Raw genomic sequence first — 19,099 nt, 5'->3', positions numbered from 1 at the left:
ATTATGGTGTGGGGTTGTTTTTCAGGGGTTGGGCTTGGCCCCTTAGTTCCAGTGAAGGGAACACTTAAAGTGTGAGCATACCAAGACATTTTGGACAATTTCATTCTCCCAACTTTGTGGAAACAGTTTGGGGATGGCCCCTTCCTGTTCCAACATGACTGTGCACCAGTGTACAAAGAAAGGTCCGTAAAGACATGGATGAGTGAGTTAGGGGTGGAGGAACTTGCCTGGCCTGCACAGAGTCCAGACCTCAACCCGATAGAACACCTTTGGGATAAACTAGAGCGCAGACTGCAAGCCAGGCTCGTTTAACATCAGTGCCTGACATCACAAATGCGCTTCTGGAAGATTGGTCAAATATTCCCATAGACACATTCCTAAACCTTCTGGACAGCCTTCCCATAAGAGTTGAAGCTGTTATAGCTGCAAAGGGTGGAACAACTCAATATTGAACCATATGGACTAAGTCTGGGATGCCATTAAAGTTCATGTGCATGTAATAAAGGTAGGCGTCACAATACTTTTGACAATATAGTGTATCAAAAAGATAAGTAGATAGAAGATCAGACTATCTGAACCTAAGATCAGACTATATAATCAATTTGCAATTCTATCTGCAAATCTTGGCTTTACATGTAAAACCAGAGCCTGCCCACTTTTTTGTTATAGATTAATTTGCTGATTTGATCAGGTTTACGTTAAAGAAAAATTCTAATCCCGAGCCTTTACAACTTATTCGTGCAGTCCTGTATGTTGACTGCATCATAGATCCACCATATTTTGGGACAGATGTTATTTGATACCACTTGTCTTAAAGGCTAAGAAATATAAAACATGTACATTCATCGATGTAAATAAATATGATTTTCTTCCAGCTCTCTTTTCCCTAGCTATCCATATGTAAGGTCCAACTAAGCTACTGACATTTGTTTCAAGTCACACTGGCCCAAAAGGACTAGTGATTTGTCATGATGATGATGATTTCCACAGTCTAGTGAAGCGAGTATGGGGACATACTGGGCAATCTATTGGGGGTCTGAAACCAGAAAAGGGTTAACTTCTGACCCAGAATAAAAATTGCTGTATGTAAAGTTCTGGTGGCTGTTTAAGGCTTCATGCACACTAGATGCTCAAAAAACGTTAATAAAACGCTGGATAAAAAACTATTTTTCAGTGTTTAGGAGCATTCACAAAAGTGTTTAGAAGCTCTAGTGTTTTATAAAGGACCGGCCGCTGGCATCCTTAACAACCAGTGAATAGTTGGTTGTCAAGGAGTGGGAAAGGTGGCCACCACATCCTTAGCAACGGATGGGTCATCCACACCCGACGCTGGCTCCTGCTGTCTGACGGCTCCACCGCTTCTTGATGCTAAATAAACTAGGGGGTGGTCTACCCATTGACATCACCGGGTGACCCCACCCCCTTGTGCTGTCATCGACCCAGCGTGCACCAATCGATGACGTCACAAGGGGCAGGGTCAGCTGGTTACATCATTGGGTAGGCCAGGATTCCGATAAGCTCCCCCTAATGCAGACCCCCACAAACACTGCCCAGTGTGGGAAAGAAGCACTTGTCCCCATCAACATCAAGCACCCCCATGTTGAGGGCATGTGGCCTGGTATGGTCCAAGAGGGGGGTCGCTCGTTTGTCACCCCTTCTCCTGGACTGCCAGGGTGCACGCTTGGATAAGGGTCTGGTATGGATTTTGGGGGGGCCCACGGCATTTTTTTTTAATTATGGCATTAGCCTCTGGCTCTAATCAGGTGCTTCAAAAAGTACCACCCCCTTCCACCCCCGCCATAGGAATCCATGCGTCCGGCATCCTGAAAGGGGCCGGGCGAATGGATGGGGGGGGGGGCGGCGCCCGTGCGCCCACAGTGCACGGGCTGCCATTGGTTGAACTTCCAATAAACAAGTATGAGAGAGTGAGATGGATAACACCAAATTTAACACACCTGCTCACCATTTACACCTGAGACCGTGTAACACTAATGAATCACATGACACTGGGGAGGGAAAATGGTTAATTTTTCCCAATTTGGACATTTTCACTTAAGGGTGTACTCACTTTTGTTGCCAGTGGTTTAGACATTAATGGCTGTGTGTTGAGCTATTTTGAGGGGACAGCAAATTTACACTGTTAATACAAGCTGTACACTCACTACTTTACATTGTAGCAAAGTGTCATTTCTTCAGTGTTTTCACATGAAAAGATATAATAAAATATTTACAAAAATGTGAGGGATGTACTCACTTTTGTGAAATACTGTATATATTATAGGGCTGGGAGATTTTCTAAAAAAAAAAAAAAAAATCTGCCATTTTCTTAAAAAAAACTAGCTTCACATTTTGAATCGAGTCTTTTTTTTTGGACACCGTGCCGGTCCTCAGGAGCTGCGGGCAGGAGTTTTTAGGCGAGGCCACGACTTCGGCCTAGTCCGCGGCATCCGGCATTGCCTAAAAACTCCTGCCCGCAGCTCCTCAGGACCGGCGCAGTGAAAAAAAAAATCTAAAAAAATCGATTTGCCTAAATTTGAATCGATTTGACCTCTCAACTCGATTCAAGATTTAAATCGATTTTTCCCCAGCCCTAATATATTATACATTCTTTTTCGTTCAACCAGAGGGTTATACGAAAAAAATGTGCCGATCCACACATTTGAGGTGGATGGGAGAATCACTCCCACTGTGCTATTGTGTTCTCACGGCGGGAATCGTAATTCGGCCGGTTCAGCAGGAAATTTCGATCCATGTATGACTGGCTTTAGCTTAGTGAATAAGGTAAAGCTAGCAGAAAATTCATGTGTCAAGAAATATATACTAAACTAAGCTACTTACAATATTGGTCTAGTGCTATCTATCATACATGGTATAAAACTTGATGAGCATTTCTGAGCTGTTTTGATTCTATTCCAGGATTTTCCCCCAAAATGGTGATATATTGAATTTTGCCTCTTGGTTTGGATTTGCTTTCCCTAACATGATTGTGATGTTGTTCATTGCCTGGCTGTGGCTCCAGTTATCCTTCATGGGAATGAAGTAAGTTACGTCTCTTATGACTACAATGTTAATTTGTAATCAAACACTGATTTAATTTAAAATGATCAACAAATAATATCAAGCAAGTTAGACCCCTTTCACAATGAGGCACTTGAAAACTGCCCATAAAATGCTGTGCGCTTTTGCTGCGCTTTTCAAACACTTTTGAGGCGTTATCGGTGCGTTTTTCTGAAGGTCACTTGACTTAAAAGGCGCTTTTGAAGCGTTTTTCGTGCGTTTCCTATTCATTTCATTGGAGAAGGGTTGCTTTTGAGGCACTTTTTTAGCACTCAAAACATGCTCCAAAGATGTTGCAGGAGTTTTTTCACCGCTCCACCAGCACACCGCCCCTGTGTGAAAGCATTCATTGATCTTAATAGAAATATGTTTTCGTGAGCTTTTCAGGCGCTTTTAGCACAAAAACGCCTGAAAAGCGCATCAGTGTGAAAGGGGTTTAATAGTAAATAAGAGGAATTGAAAATAAGATTTTCATCCTGGATTGGGGGGAGGTATTAACTATGGATTGGGGTGAGTTCTAGATGAGTGTGCAGGAGTAATGTGGTGGTGGTGGTGGTGGTGGGGGGGGGCAGAGATAAGCTGTAGTTGGGGTGAAGATGCAGAGGTGAGTTGTTGACAGGGGATACAAAAGTGAGTTGTGGATGGGGGGATGCTAAAGTGAACTGTGGACAGGGGTGTCGAGTTGAGCTGTGGACGGAGGAAGAGGAGGTTGGCTGTGGAAGGGAGATGAAGAGGTGTGCTGTGGATGGAGGTAGAAGAGGTGAGCAGTGGACAGGGGAAGAAGTGAACTGGAAATATGTGTAGAAGAGTTGAGCTGTGCATTGCGGAAAGTAGAGGTGAGCTGTGAATGGGGGGGGATAGGTGAACTGTGGATAAGAGGTGCAGAGGTGATCTGTAGACGGAGTACAAAGGTGAGCTGTGAATAGGGGGTGGGGGTATGTGGAGGTAAGCAATAGATGGTTACTTTGGGGGGGGGGGGATTGTAAGTGCTGTCCCATGTGCTGATTCTTTTTCTGTGCTCTATGTGATGCACACACCTCAGCACTGCACAGAACGCACTCTGGAGCCCAATGTGTTAGGTGAGTGTGGTACTCTGTGTGCTGGACATTCCTAAACCTTGCACCTTGTGCAATGCACAGGTTCTTTGGCTCCACTTTACTTCTCTCCCCCCCCCCCCCCCAAGGATAGGCAGTGTTGGGAGCAGAGAGTTGGCCAGGAAAGGTGAGTTCCTGCACCTTTTCTCTGAGAAAGGGACCCTGCTTAGCCATATCTGTTATGGGGAAAATTAACCATTTCTAAATGCAGTGCATATGAAAATCCTTTGCTCATAGTTGTGACATCAGGATCTCATCTTTGTATGCTGCAAATTAAGGCCCCCTGCTGATATCATAACATTATTCACACATGTTTATGGAGGATCTTTAAATACAGTACCTTTGAGGTACAAAGGTAGCTTACAGTGATTCCCACCTATCCAGGAAAGGAGGAGGACAACAATGCTAGAGACTATGGGGATTGAAGCATTGGTCCCATTAATGTTTAAGTAAAGGCAAAACGTGTTTATATAGTTTTGGATAAAGGAGAGGGGGATTAAAACCCCTGTCAGTTTTTATTGCTGTCTGTGTCCCCTGTTAGGGAGCTTAACCCTCTCTGTTTGTCCTGTTTATCATTATCATTGAAAGTGAAAGTAAAAGAAAATCCCAAATTTGGTTTTGTCCCTAAAAAAGTAATAGGGGGGAATCTCCCGATGGGGACACTAGTTCAAGTGATCTGGGGGGCCCCAAGAGATTCTCCTAATTTACAGGGATTTGCGCTCACTTCCTGTTTTGGCTATGGGACAGGAAGTGAAGGTAAATGTCCCCAATGGGACAAAGATGACAAAAATAAACCTTACAGAGGTTTTAACTCTCCCTTATTCTATCCAAAAAGAAAAAAAGTTTTTCCTACAGTTTCACTTTAAGCATTGTGTTCTCCTCTTTGTATTTTTCAAGTATTATTATTACTGTACAGGATTTATAGTACCATTGGTTGTAGGTAAAAAAAAAAAACTGTCACTTTAAAGAAAAAAAAAAGCTGTATCCTGGTGTTTTTCGTTTAATGAATTGTGCCACTTAATTTTTGAGGATTTACACGTCCCAAAAAGAATGCCATAAAAAAGAGCGTATTTCCCTTTTTATTAATTAAAACATATACCTCCAAAGTGCGCACTTACATCAAATAATAAAACAATGTGCATTCAAATGCCTTTCCAAAATAGCGCTTAGTCATTACCTTCTTCCAGCGCGCGTTCCACACACCGTAAGTGATGCTTGCAGAAGTGATATCACAACGTAAAACCCTGCCCAATGCGCTTCGTCTTGCTTGATATAATCAGGAACGGACATCCGCTGCGCATCCTATCTTATATACCTTAGCAGCCATTTCCAGTTGGTCAGTACCCAATTGATAGGTCCCCCCAGCGCCATCTTGTGCATTGACAGCATTACAACACCATACAATACTAACATAGGACTAAACTATCATAGACAACACTAAAATCCAATAATACATATCATTTGTTTAAAATATTAATGAGCATAAAATGTTAAAATATTGCTAACAACCCCTTAAAAAACAACACCTAGTCTAAACTTACCATAAATATAATATAACATTAAAAATTAATGAGGAAACAGTTTAAAGCTTACTAATATTTAACCCATAAAGTTGCAATGTATTTATCTGGTACATCCACTTGGTCCCATTTTGTAACACCTTCTTAGTCAGATCTGAACACCTCTAATTATTCTTGACCTTGTCAATACCATAAAAGACTAAAAGACCCGGGTCCTTGGTATGGAAATCTCGGAAATGCCTAGAAACACTGTATTTATGATAGCCTTTCTTAATATTGTCAATGTGTTCCATACATATCTCCATATATAGTTTCATTTTCTCATTTATTCATGAAGATGTTGGCCACACTAGGAGAATACTTAGCTCGTATTACTATGCCCTTTGTTTGCACAAAAAATTCCCCATCATGCCAGAAATAATTTTTACTCATAACCATTTTCAGCCCTTCCAAAATATGTTTAATCTGGTCCCTGGTATGCCCCAAACTCTCACATATTGCCCATATTCCTGTTTAATATTAGTGTAGCCCCCCCCCCAGGTCTACTGGCAGCAAGGAGGTACCTCCAGAGACAGGGGGCAAGCTTACAATCACCCCAGGGCTAAGTCCATGGCTATAATGGGAAATTAGAACCGAATTTGGGTGCCAGTCACTTTATATATTTGCAATGCTTTAATAAGGAACTTGAAATAAGTAGTAGGAGAGAGGGTTAGGGGAGGTTTCAGATACCATTTGCCAATCACTTACAGACTCCTTGAATCCAAAAGTAAAACAGCTTTCTCTTTTAGCAGACCTTGACTACCCGGATAGGCCTCGCACACAGACCTAGCAGCCAGTAGCACTCTTAGATAAGCCTCTCTCACAGAATTAGCAGCCAGGAGCTAGTTACCATGGTTTAGATTGTAGAATAGGATTTAGCTTCAAATTGTCCGAACCTTTTAAGCCATCCGGCAACACTGTAATGCCCCGTACACACGGTCGGACATTGATCGGACATTCCGACAACAAAATCCTAGGATTTTTTCCGACGGATGTTGGCTCAAACTTGTCTTGCATACACACGGTCACACAAAGTTGTCAGAAAATCCGATCGTTCTGAACGTGGTGAGGTAAAACACGTAAGTCGGGACTATAAACGGCTTTCATCTGTTTATTTATTCTGAGCATGAGTGGCACTTTGTGCGTCGGATTTGTGTACACGCGATCGGAAATTCCGACAACGGATTTTGTCGTCTGAAAATTTTATAGCCTGCTCTCAAACTTTGTGTGTCGGAAAATCCAAAGGAAAACGTGTGATGGAGCCTACACACGGTCGGAATTTCCGACAACTAGGTCCTATCTTACATTTTCCATCGGAAAATCTGACCGTGTGTACGGGGCATAAGAGTAGTTTAGGTATAGGTGCGTCCTCCAAATGAGTTACCATGCCCTCCTGAGAGACCAGCCTTCATCCTGGCTCTCTCCAGCAAGGGTCCTCCCCTGGATCTCCTCAGCTTGGCTTGGCTTCTTCCACACAGGGCCTACTTGCAGAACTTGCAGCAACACATCCTCAGGCCAGAAGGGCCCTGAAGTAAGAAGAAAGAGAGCACATGGCTCGGCCCAATAAATACCCCCTTCCCAGAATGCACAGCGGCCAGGAACATCCTACTGGGCTGTTCTGGAAAAAGAATATTCATTACATAGCTCAACCTAGTTGTAATTCTCATACTGGCTTGTGGTACCAGTGACACCTACTGGCAAAAGGGGGAAATGCACAACTCAATTAAGTTTAGACCAGAACCAAATAAACTATACAATCAAATAAAAACTAAATTTACACTATAGCCCCAATTTTAGGAACAGGGGGCTATATTAGTATAGAGGGAGTTTACATCTTTTGTGACCAAAATACTATCTATATTAAAGGGGATGCTATTTACCTACAAGTTCCCTACTATATTTTAAGTATGACCAACCCTTTTCCACTACTGGCTGTAAATAATGTATATGTCCAAGTATTCACCCAAGTGGATCATGTTTTGAAGATACATAGGAGGACTGTTTATTGTTTGATGCACAATTAATCAATTTATATGTATTAAATTTGCATTTTACTCACACGGTGAGAATATGGATTTGGTAGCAAATTTAAGAGTATATATACACATTAGTTTGGATTATCGTTTACAGATTACTAAGATTTGTGTCATATATATTTATTATATTTTTTGGTTCGTGTGGTTATCACACTGGTAATACATACCAGTATAGGGCTAGAGAAGCACATATTTTTTACACATTTCACACCACTGGGATATTCACATGTGAGTGTTGGCAGCGTCTTATAAACTCCTAAAAACTAAATATACAGTAGAAAAACTGTAAGCCAAGTTGCGGGTTTAAATATTTTGAATTAATGTGGAAAAGGTGTATGAATTCCTGAAGTGTTCCCATTCCGTCCAAGTGATCGTAAAGGATTCATCTTCAGCAGTGTCCCAAAAGATCAGTCTTTCCATGTGACATATACAGTCCATCTCAACAGCCCAGTCCATCAAATATTTGGTTTATGCCAGCACTGGGTAATGATAGAATGTGAGGAGGTTAACCACTTGCCACCCACCCACAGTACTTTTACTGCGAGCAGGCGGCAGCTGGCGTCATCACGTTGTACTGGTACGTCACAGTGCACATGTGCACTGGAGCCCCCCAGCAGCCGAGGTGTTATGTGATCGCTATGACCTATCATAGCGATCACATGACTACAAGTAGACAAAACAGTCATGTATGGCTTCCGATCATTACTTTTTTGTTTACTATTGTGATGCCGTGATTGACTCTCAGCTATCACATGGTACCTGGTGTTCAGTTCATCTTTCAAATCAAAACATCCTTTAATGTGTAAATTATCCACTTTGGGTGGAACCCCGCTTTAAAACACCCACTTACTGGACATAAGTCAGTCACCAGTCAATATCCCTGATACCTGCCACACCAGTCATATGATGCGCTGTACTGCCCTGACATTTTAGGGTCTCCAAAAAAAATTATGCCATCAATTCATCAGGATTGATACATTTTCAAATAAATATATCATGGTTTGTATATGCTAAAACTTTCACACAGACTAAATAATATACACTGATTGGGCTATTTTTACCAAGGAAACTAGGGAAATTCAAGGTAGTTCAATGAAACAGTCATTGTCTAGACACAGCAGTAGTATAGCACTGACTTGTTCTGTTAGATCCAATGAAAAGGCTTCATTCACTTGCTTTTCTCTACCCTTCCTCTGTGGCTGCACTTTGCCTAACATACTATAAGTATTAAGATTTTATTTCCTGCCTCTTCTGTAATTAATTTTTTTTCTGTTCCTGTGTTGCCACTTTTTCTGAGCTGCTTTCTTTCCTCTTATTCAATTTCCTTCTCTATTTCTTCTCTTCTCTTCTTCTCCTACAGGTAGATTTGGTGGACTGATCATGTAGATACAGTAGGAAATTCAGGAAAGTGACAGCAGGTGAAGATAAGGAGTTTATGTATTCTTCGGCAAATCGCTTTTATGGCTTCATTAAAGAATAACCCCTTCACCTTTTCTTCATATTAAGCTTAAAGAAGACATGGGGCTGTGGAGCTAAAAGTTCAGAGAAGGAGCGAGCGGCCTATAATGTCATCCGAGAAGAATACCGCAAGCTGGGGCCAATTTCCTTTGCAGAGTATAATGTACTATTTCTCTTCACTCTGTTGGTCATCCTTTGGTTTACAAGAGATCCTGGTTTTGTTAAAGGTTGGGCCACTGTGCTCTTCAATAAGGACAATGTGGAGTAAGGCTTTTTGCATTTTTATTTAGTGCTATTTTATAATTGCATATGAATTTCTGTAGTGTGTTCCTTCTGATCAATCCAAGCACCACCTCTTTTCCTATCCAGAATTTACCATTAGGCACAGTAGGACTGTCACAATGTTCAAAGCCAAGTTAGAAGGATTAAGAAAATATTCTTTGTAAAAGTGATATTCCTAGTACAGGACTACTATTTTAAGAGCCAAGAGTTTAAATATAAATGGTCCCTTAGCTATCATTCCCAATTTATTTTTTATTAGTTTTAGATACAAATGTAGCATCCAGTCCCATCTCCACATATAGTATAACACAATGACGAATTATGGACCCCACTGCTAGTAATAAAAGCTTTACTATCACTTGTAAATGTAAATATATGTCCCCCCTCCCGGCTCACTAATACTCACATTGCCAGTGTCCCCCTGCCATTCCTTTCTCCCTTTCTCTTTCGCAGCCTGCAACATTAGCTGGTACTTCTGAGAATAAAGGAGCATGTGTCCTCCTGTTGCATATGAATTTGAGGATTTTAGGGCCTTCCCATGTGCTCTTATGTGTAATTTGAATTGCTTCCTATGTGCCCCATTTGTACTGCAGTGCAGTCTGGAGGTGCGGAGCAGGAAACTATGGTAACGTGTGTGAGTAAAGTGTCGGTTTGTGCACTCCAAATAAAAGTTTAAAAAAAAGAAAAAAGTAAACAGTGTGAAGCATGAAACATGCATCACACCCCCAAACTACACCCCTACCCCCCCCCCTACCCCCCCCCCCCCCCCCACCACCACCACCATCACCACCACCACCACCACCATCACCACCACCACCATCACCACCACCACTTGTGGCAAAATAAGGAATGACAGATTGAAATTGTTTAAAGCGGTAGTAAGTCACACCTTTATAAAAAAAAAATGGAATAATGTGCTAGTATTCCTTGAATACTAGCACATTATGAAATACTTCCCTTAGAATGAAGCCCTTCAGCGGCGCGCTATCACCGCTGACAAGGCTTCCATCTTCACCCGTTCTTCCTTCTGGGTTTGAGTGCTCCAGCTGTCTGATTGGCCGAGCCATGATGATGTCACTTCCGTGCTTGCATCCCATCCCTTCAGAGCACATTTGCTGGTGACGTCACTGGCTGCATGCAGTGTGAATATCTTCTGAACAGTGCAAGTTTAGGAGATATTCACTGTACTTACAGGTCAGCCTTATTGTAGGCTGACCTGTAGGTACAAGTAAAAAAAAAAAAAAAAATACTACCACTTTAAAATCCCAATAAAAACTGTGAGTATGTCTCCTGAAATAGTAATGGAACGTATTTGTTAAAATCAGTAAAATGAATGTAATAGATGTAACTGTAGACTGAATTATTGTGAGAAACTTGGCTATATCAGTCATAAATCACATTAGTATGAAACCCCACGTTTTGTTATGTAATGGTAAACACCTATCTGTTTTTCAATCCGCAGGTATGTAACTGATGCCACTGTGGCTATATTTGTAGCTGTCCTTCTGTTTGTTCTGCCAGCAAAAAGACCTAAATTTACCTGCCATAAGCATAGTGACAGTTTTGATCTTGAAGATCCACGAGAAGGTGAGAACAAGGTCAATGTTCAATTGAGCGTAATGCTCAAAATAGTTCAATTGAGCTTAATGCAGAATCTGTGGGAGCCCTGAGTGTGTCACTTGCAACCGTCATCTGCCACCAGATGGGGATTGTCACTTTCTACATCGCCTGTTATCAGATGCAACTTGCCACAGTTACCTGTGCCAGTGTCCCTCTTGTCCCAGAGTGATGGCGGGCAGTGAGAGATGATGCCATCTCTCTGCTGCCCACACCTGCACAGTAATGGCAGTCTTCTTTTAGATGCAGAAATGCGGTGATGCAGGGGGGTGGTGAGAGACAGTGGCATCTCCAGCTTTCAAATTTAGGGGGGGCACATGAGGGGACAGGGACAAAAGTAGGGGGGCCAACTATAAAATCCAATTAGATAAACACAAACACACATATAAATACACAGTGTCCTGAAAAAGTATTGGTGGTTGCAGTCAGGTGGAGGGAAGGAAAGGGTATATGCAGCCAGGTGGAGGGGAGGACAGAGTGGGAGCAGCTAGGTGGGAGGACAGAGTAGTAGCAGCCAGGTGGAAGGGAGGACAGAGTGGGAGCAGCCAGGTGGAAGGGAGGACAGGGTGGGAGCAGCCAGGAGGAGGGGAGAAGAGGGTGGATGCAGCCAGGTGAAAGGGAAGACAGGGTGGATGCAGCCAGGTGGAGGGGAGGACAGGGTGGATGCAGCCAGGTGGAGGGGAGGACAGGGTGGGAGCAGCCAGGTGGAGGGGAGGACAGGGTGGGAGCAGCCAGGTGGAAGGGAGGACAAGGTGGGAGCAGCCATGTGGAGGGGAGGACAGAGTGGGAGCAGCCAGGTGGAGGGGAAGACAGGATGGGAGCAGCCACGTGGAGGGGAGGACAGGGTGGGAGCAGCCAGTGATAAGGTGCTGTACCTCTATGGAAGCCTGCATCTCCACCCCCTTCATCCCGCCACCTGGAGGTAAGTTCTTATCTTGGGGGCTATATAATAGAATGACTGGCACTTTCTCTCTGGCTCCCTCCACCTGACAGCCTCATGGTCCCTTCTCCTCTCACGATCCTCCTCTCCCCTCCTTCCGCTCGGCATGTTGGGGGCTGCAGTGCACTCTCAGGGAATCGTCCTGGGCCTGCTGGTATCCGGGACTACATGTCCCATAATCCTCTCTTGTTAGTTTCCCAGTCATTGGCCCTGAATGTAGCCAATAGGAGCAGGCTTTGCCGGGTGAATGAGAGCTGCTCAGCTCAAGGAGGGGTGGAAATCCCCCGCAGCTGCGGCTCCGCCTGTGTCCCTTCACAGAGCCTGTCTGGTTTTGGCACCGCTGGCCTGTGTCCTGATGGGGGGTTGGCATCAGCACAGCCTGCTCACTGCTTTCTCGGGGGGGCAATTGACCCGTGGCCCCCCCCCGATCTGCCCCTGGGTGAGAATGAACATGTAAGACACTCCCAACGTGTGACATACCTTCAATGTAAATGCACCCTCAATACACTCATAAACACATGTGTGGAAATGGAGCCTAAACATATATATATATGTGTGGATGGTTCAAAGGCTGTACATGTTACCTTAAAGATGAACTAAAGGAAAAACTTTTTTCTCCATTGTGGACTGAGTAGGGGAGGGCATAACTCCTGTGTTCCATTGTGAAGATTTGCCTTTACTTCCTGTCCCATAGTTAAAGCAGAAAGTAAGAAATCCTTCTACAGTGGGGGAATCCTGGGTTGTTACTATAGTCAAAGGAATTCGTATTCTCATTGGAAGAATTTCCCCCTATTTCTTCTCTAGTGACAACCCAAAATTTGGGATTTTCTTTTACATTATTACTTTCAGTGATAATGGTAAACAGGACAAATAAAGAGGATAAAAGAGGGGGGGACATACAGTACTAAAAGCATGACAGGTGTTCTAATCCCTCTCTACTCTATCCAAAACTAAAAAAAAAGTTTTTCTTTTGATCATACTTTAATATGTATAATTTTGCAGACACCAGAAGCAGGAATCTGTGTTTTATCGTAACTAGACACATATAGTATCTTAATATCTTGAATATATAAGAACCCTGACAGGTTTTATATATATTTTACGTCTGTGCCCTATCAGGGGGATTTTCCTGCGCTTCCTTTCCCAAAGACACAGCAGGACATAAGAGGAGATCTCTGCAACGCAAGGGGAATATTGTTCCTTGACAGTTGTCACCAGAACTGGTTTTCCCATAGGAAGCTTTTCCTTAAAATCCTGTTTCTGAGAAATGTTGCATTTATAACTTTTTGGAGACACATGTCACCAGAACCGATAAGGAGGGTGGATTTTCCTAATAAAAAGCTGTTATAGGGTTTAACCCTTTCCCGCCGAGCGTACGCAAATGTGCGTACTCGGCTTTCCGGGGTTATACCGGGATGATGCCCGCAGCTGTAGGCATCATCCCGGTACCGTTGTTTACAGCGGGTGATCTGCTATCCGAGTATAACAACCGATGCGGCTAAAAGCCACTCGGCTGTTATACCGGAGGAGTGGGAGTGGACGCCCCCCCTCCCGCCACCTCCCGACGCTCTTACCGGGCCTCCTGTGCCATCGGGAGGCCCGGTGACCAATCGGCTGCCTCCGGTGGCTGAGGGCAGGCTGGAACAAAGCCGGGGGCGGCTTCGTTCCAGCCTTCTAATTGTAAACGCGGAAGCAACGACATTACGTCACTTCCTATTTACTCGGCCACCAATGGCGCCGGTTTTAAAAAGATACACAGTATTCAGAATCGCCGTTTTCGGCGATCTGAATACTTTGAAGTGCAAAGGAGGAATCGGGGGTCTTTTAGACCCCCGATCCCTCCATAAAGAGTACCTGTCACCACCTATTACTGTCACAAGGGATGTTTACATTCCTTGTGACAGCAATAAAAGTCATCAAAATTTTTTTTTTTTAAACACAATTTATAAAAATAAAAATAAATAAAATAAATAAGAAAAAAAAAATTTAAAGCGCCCTCGTCCCCGCGAGCTCGCGCAGCAAAGAAAACAGATACGGGTGTATGTAAAGTCGCGCCTGCATACGTAAACGGTGTTCAAATCACACAATTGAGATATTACCGCGATCGTCAGAGCGAGAGCAATAATTCTAGCACTAGACCTCCTCTGTAACTTTAACCTGGTAACCGTAAAAAAAATTTAAATCGTCGCCTATGGAAATTCTTAGGTACTGTAGTTTGTCGCCATTCCACGAGTGCGTGCAATTATAAAGCATGACATGTTTGGTATCTATTTACTCGGCGTAACATCATCTTTCACATTATGCAAAAAAATTGGGGAAACTTTACTGTTTGGATTTTTTTAAATTCATGAAAGTGTCCCTTTTCCCAAAAATTTGTATTTAAAACATAGCTGCACAAATACCGTGTAATATAAAATATTGCAACAATCTCCATTTTATTCTCTAGATTCTCTGCTAAAAATATATATATAATGTTTGGGGGTTCTAAGTAATTTTCTAGCAAAAAATACGGATTTTAACTTGTAAACACCAAATTTCAAAACTAGGCTTGGTCATGAAAGGGTTAACTCTTCCACTATTTATACAAAGCTAAAGAAAAATATTTTGGCTGTACACTTTAATTAGAATGGTAAAATAATGTGCCAATACGATAAAAAAATTTCTGTTCTGTTTTATTAAGTAAAATCATCTACAGTGCCTTTCTCCTCATCTTTCCTGTCCTATTTAAGACACACAAAGTCTAGGCCCACAGCCTGTTATTCGGGGCACAGAGAGTGGAAACTGTCAGCTTATGTTGTCCATGATTACAGCTCCATAAGAGCAATTTTGTTCAGAAAAATAGAAGCTGACGACAGCAAATACCAACTACTGCACTGGCCAAAAACAGCCTAGTGTTGTACCTGGCTTGTTGTCGGCCTGTGTTTTTGTGAAGGAAGCTATTTTCTCCACCTGCAATCATTTGCCACACTTCATTACCCTGAATAGCAGGCTGCAGTTCTCCACTATGTATAAACAAAAGTGGAGAGATGAGGAGACTGGGCACTCCGCAGTAAAGCAATGTGCTATCTGGCAGCTTAAAGTGGTTGTAAACCCTTACACACCACTTTTCACTACAGGTAAGCCTATAATAAGGCTTACCTGTAGGTACCGTGAATACCTCTTAAACTTGCACCGTTTAGGGGATATTCACTGTATCTACATGTGCCAGCGTCATCGGCACATGCGCACTGAAGAAACGGCTCGCTCGTGCCGTTTCTTCAGCTGCAGTGCCGTGACTGGAGTGACGTCACCACAGCGCTGGAGCCCGGAAACCCGGACAAAACTCTGGAGAGACATGTCGCCAGGTCACAGCGGTGGACGGTGACCGCTGCACCAGATTCGATCTAAGGTATTTCATAATGAGCTTTTTTTTTCGACGTATACTAGCTCATTATGCCTTTGTCTTACAGGTTGCTTTTTTTATGGGTTTACAACCACTTTAAGAGGCGGGAGAAAGGGCTGTGCAGGCTTAGTGTGACTGCTTGCCATGCCCCCTCTCCTCCTGTGCTGCCACTCAGAGCTCCATCTCCATTGATCAGTGTTGTTGCATAGCTAGGCAACTAGGCAGGGCTAGCAATCCGAAACCACAGCTCATCACCACCCGCATAGATTTAGATGGGAAAAAGTGCCATGTGCACTATGTCCTGTTGGCTTTAACAAGCTGCATTCTCTTCTGGTGATAGATATTCTTTAACTATTAACCCCAAAGTTTAAATTTACAATAACTAAAACCCTCACATTACATTTATTTACACCAAAATATTGATGCGTCAAAATAAGCCTATGTTATAGTACAAAAATGTGGGCAAGGATACTGTATATAATACAATAAAAAGTTGTCAGTAAAAAGCCTCTGCCAAAATTTCTGTGCAAATACAAGTGGCAAACCACCAGGCGAAACACAGAAGCTCACATTTTAATAGTTGAACACATTTAACAGTTGTTCAATCATATAGTACAGTGGACACAGATGGGTAGATTTACTAGGAAAGGAAACTAGGCTGTTCACTTTTCAAAGGAATTTGCACTTTGTATGTGCAAGAGAAATGAAAAAGAAAAACAGTATTTTTGCTTGAACATGATTGGATGATGGAAATCTGCAGAGCTTCACCTCATTCACTAAGCTAAGGGAAAAATCCTTTTGCGAATTGAATAGCCTTTTTTTTTAGTAAATAAACACCAGGAAGTATATTATGATGAGATAGGCTATTCTCTCTCTATGTCTCTCTTTCTCTCTCATTCTTTGGCAGGCACCCTAGAAACACAGCACATAGGGGGTTATTTACGAAAGGCAACTCCACTTTGTACTACAAGTGCACTTGGAAGTGCAATCGCTCTAAATCTAAGGGGAAGATCTGAAATGAGGGAAAGCTCTGCTGATTTTATCATCCAATCATGTGCAAGCTAAAATGCTTTTTTTATTTTCCTTGCATTTCCCCCTCAGATCTACACCGACTGCACTTTCAAGTGCACTTGCAGTGCAAAGTGGATTTGCCTTTAGTAAATAACCCCCTAAGTACTAGAAAACTCACTAGAATCACATTGAATTTTAATGCCAATGTGTTTTCAATGCAGTTTCCATTCAATCACATGGAACTCAGAACTGCACCGCATCAGATGAAACTTCCCCAGGACCCTTTGAAATTGCCTTGGGTTGGGACTGCATATGTGGGAACAGCCTTCATAGAATCACGTGTTATTTCACTTGTCATGTGAATCATCCGAAATAGCATCAGTGTGAACCAGGGCCTAATAATACTGACAAGTAATGAATGGTGTACACCCTATTTCTGTCAGGCAGGAGGTATGTCAAGTAGATGACAGCAGCTAGTTGCCCGTAAATCTCAGGGAGACATCTTCCCACCTATAACAAGCCAAGCATGTAGTATCCTGACTAGAATATTACAAGGGCTATGGCCATCATTAGATATTGCAAGATGGCTAAATTACTGATTTGCTGCCATAGTAGTGGCTGAACACTTGATTACTGTCCTTGCTTTTTTATAGAAGAGGAATCACTTATTTCTGCACCATTACTGACCTGGAAGGTGGTTCATAAGAAGATGCCATGGAGTATTGTTCTTCTTCTCGGAGGAGGCTTTGCATTGGCAAAAGGCAGTGACGTAAGTATATCATTGTTATTGAGAACACAGAGAAAACATTTAAGCAGTTTGCAAGTTCTCATTTGTTTTATATTTCAATATTTTGTTCAATATAGTGTGTACAATTTCATGCCAAAATGAACTGTGTTCTGGCGATTCTCCAAGGTTCCCTGTTGGTCCAGGGCACTAAGAACTGATATGCTCCTTTAATGTTGTCTCTATCTGCATAATCAGATAAAAATCAACTTTTAAAATGGAAATAGTTCAACAGAGAAACTATAATGTTACCAAGAGAAAATTGTAGCTTTCATAGGAAAGCTTTTACTTGGCTGAACATTCTGTCCTATTGTATGAACTTATGCCAAGAGAATGAAATAATAGAATATTGACTGGACGATGTCCTATGATGAGTGTACAGCTGCAGCTTACATTTTAAGAATTAGTTTGAGCATTGTAAAATGTGTGTATTTGGCAATGTCATGTGTGTGGTGGTGTTAGGTATCAAATGAGTAAATTGCCCTGTGAAATACCTGCCACATGTCCAGATATGGAGGGAAGTTGAAGGAAGAAACAAGCTTGACACATTCCCCTTACTAAAACTTGAGGTATATTGGAAAAGTGCACCATTCTCACTTCTGTTGTCAACCCATCAGGATGATGCACCTTACACAGAGAAGCATTCTTATTGGCCACCTGTCTTTAAAGAGTTATGGTGCCTTACCTGCCATTTCATTCCCCTAATTATTATTTGCCCTTTAATGTTTGTTTCACTTTTTTGCCTAGTTTATTTGGTGTTTCTTGATTATCATCTACAGTACCTTGGAAAAGTAATCATGCCCCTAAAGTTTTCCACATTTTGTCATGTTACAACCAAAAACGTAAATGTATTTTATTGGGATGTTATGTGATAGACCAACACAAAGTGGCACATAATTATGAAGTAGAAGTAAAATGATAAATGGTTTTCACAATTTTTTACAAATAAATATCTGAAAAGTGTGGTGTGCATTTGTATTCAGCCCCCCGAGTCAAAATTTTGTAGAACCACCTTCAATTACAGCTGCAAATCTTTTTGGGTAGGTCTCTACCAGCTTTGCACATCTAGAGAGTGAAATTTTTGCCCACTCTTCTTTGCATAATAGCTCAAACTCTCTGTCAGATTGGATGGAGAACGTCTGTGAACAGCAATTTTCAAGTCTTGACACAGATTCTCAATTGGATTTACGTGTGGACTTTGATTGGGCCATTCTAATAATGAATATGCTTTGATCTAAACCATTCCACTGAAGCTCTGGCTGTATGTTTAGGGTCGTTGTCCTGCTGGAAGGTGAACCGCCGCCCCAGTCTCAAGTCTTTCGCAGACTCTATTTGGCTCCATCCATCTTCCCATCAACTCTGACCAGCTTCCCTGTCCCTGCTGAAGAAAAGCATCCACACAACATGATGCTGCCACCACCATGTTTTGACGGTGGGTATGGTGTGTTAAGGGTGATGTACAGTGGTAGTTTTCAGCCATACATAGCGTTTTTCTTTAAGGCCAAAAAGTTCAATGTTGGTCTCATTTGACCAGAGCACCTTCTTCCACATGTTTGCTGTGTCCCCCACATGGCTTCTCGCAAATTGCAAACAGAACTTCTTATGGCTTTCTTTCAACAATGGTTTTCTTCTTGCCGATGTTCCATAAAGGCCAGATTTGTGGAGTGCACAATTTATAGTTGTCCTAGTTCTCCCACCTGAGCTGTGGATCTCTGCAGCTCCTCCAGAGTTACCATGAGCCTCTTGGCTGCTTCTCTGATTAATGATCTCTTGCCCGGCCTATCAGTTTTGGTGGACAGCCATGTGTTGGTAGGTTGGCAGTTGTGCCATACTCTTTCCATTTTTTGATGATGGATTGAACAGTGCTCCATGAGTTGTT

The 19,099-nt window shown here is 42.5% G+C and overlaps 1 protein-coding gene across 1 annotated transcript in view; it reads left to right on the top strand.

The window, feature by feature from the left end:
• SLC13A5 (solute carrier family 13 member 5) overlaps positions 1-19,099 on the top strand; it is a 162,260-nt gene that overhangs the window by 123,672 nt on the left and 19,489 nt on the right. Inside the window, exons 6-9 of the mRNA XM_073616745.1 lie at positions 2,917-3,039; positions 9,253-9,468; positions 10,949-11,073; positions 17,090-17,205. Coding sequence (XP_073472846.1) covers positions 2,917-3,039; positions 9,253-9,468; positions 10,949-11,073; positions 17,090-17,205 — 580 coding nt within the window. The remainder of the gene's footprint in view (positions 1-2,916; positions 3,040-9,252; positions 9,469-10,948; positions 11,074-17,089; positions 17,206-19,099) is intronic.

Source organism: Aquarana catesbeiana, linkage group LG02, assembly GCF_042186555.1.
Source record: "Aquarana catesbeiana isolate 2022-GZ linkage group LG02, ASM4218655v1, whole genome shotgun sequence".
NCBI lineage: Eukaryota > Metazoa > Chordata > Amphibia > Anura > Ranidae > Aquarana > Aquarana catesbeiana.
This window is presented reverse-complemented; position numbering and strand designations above follow the sequence as displayed.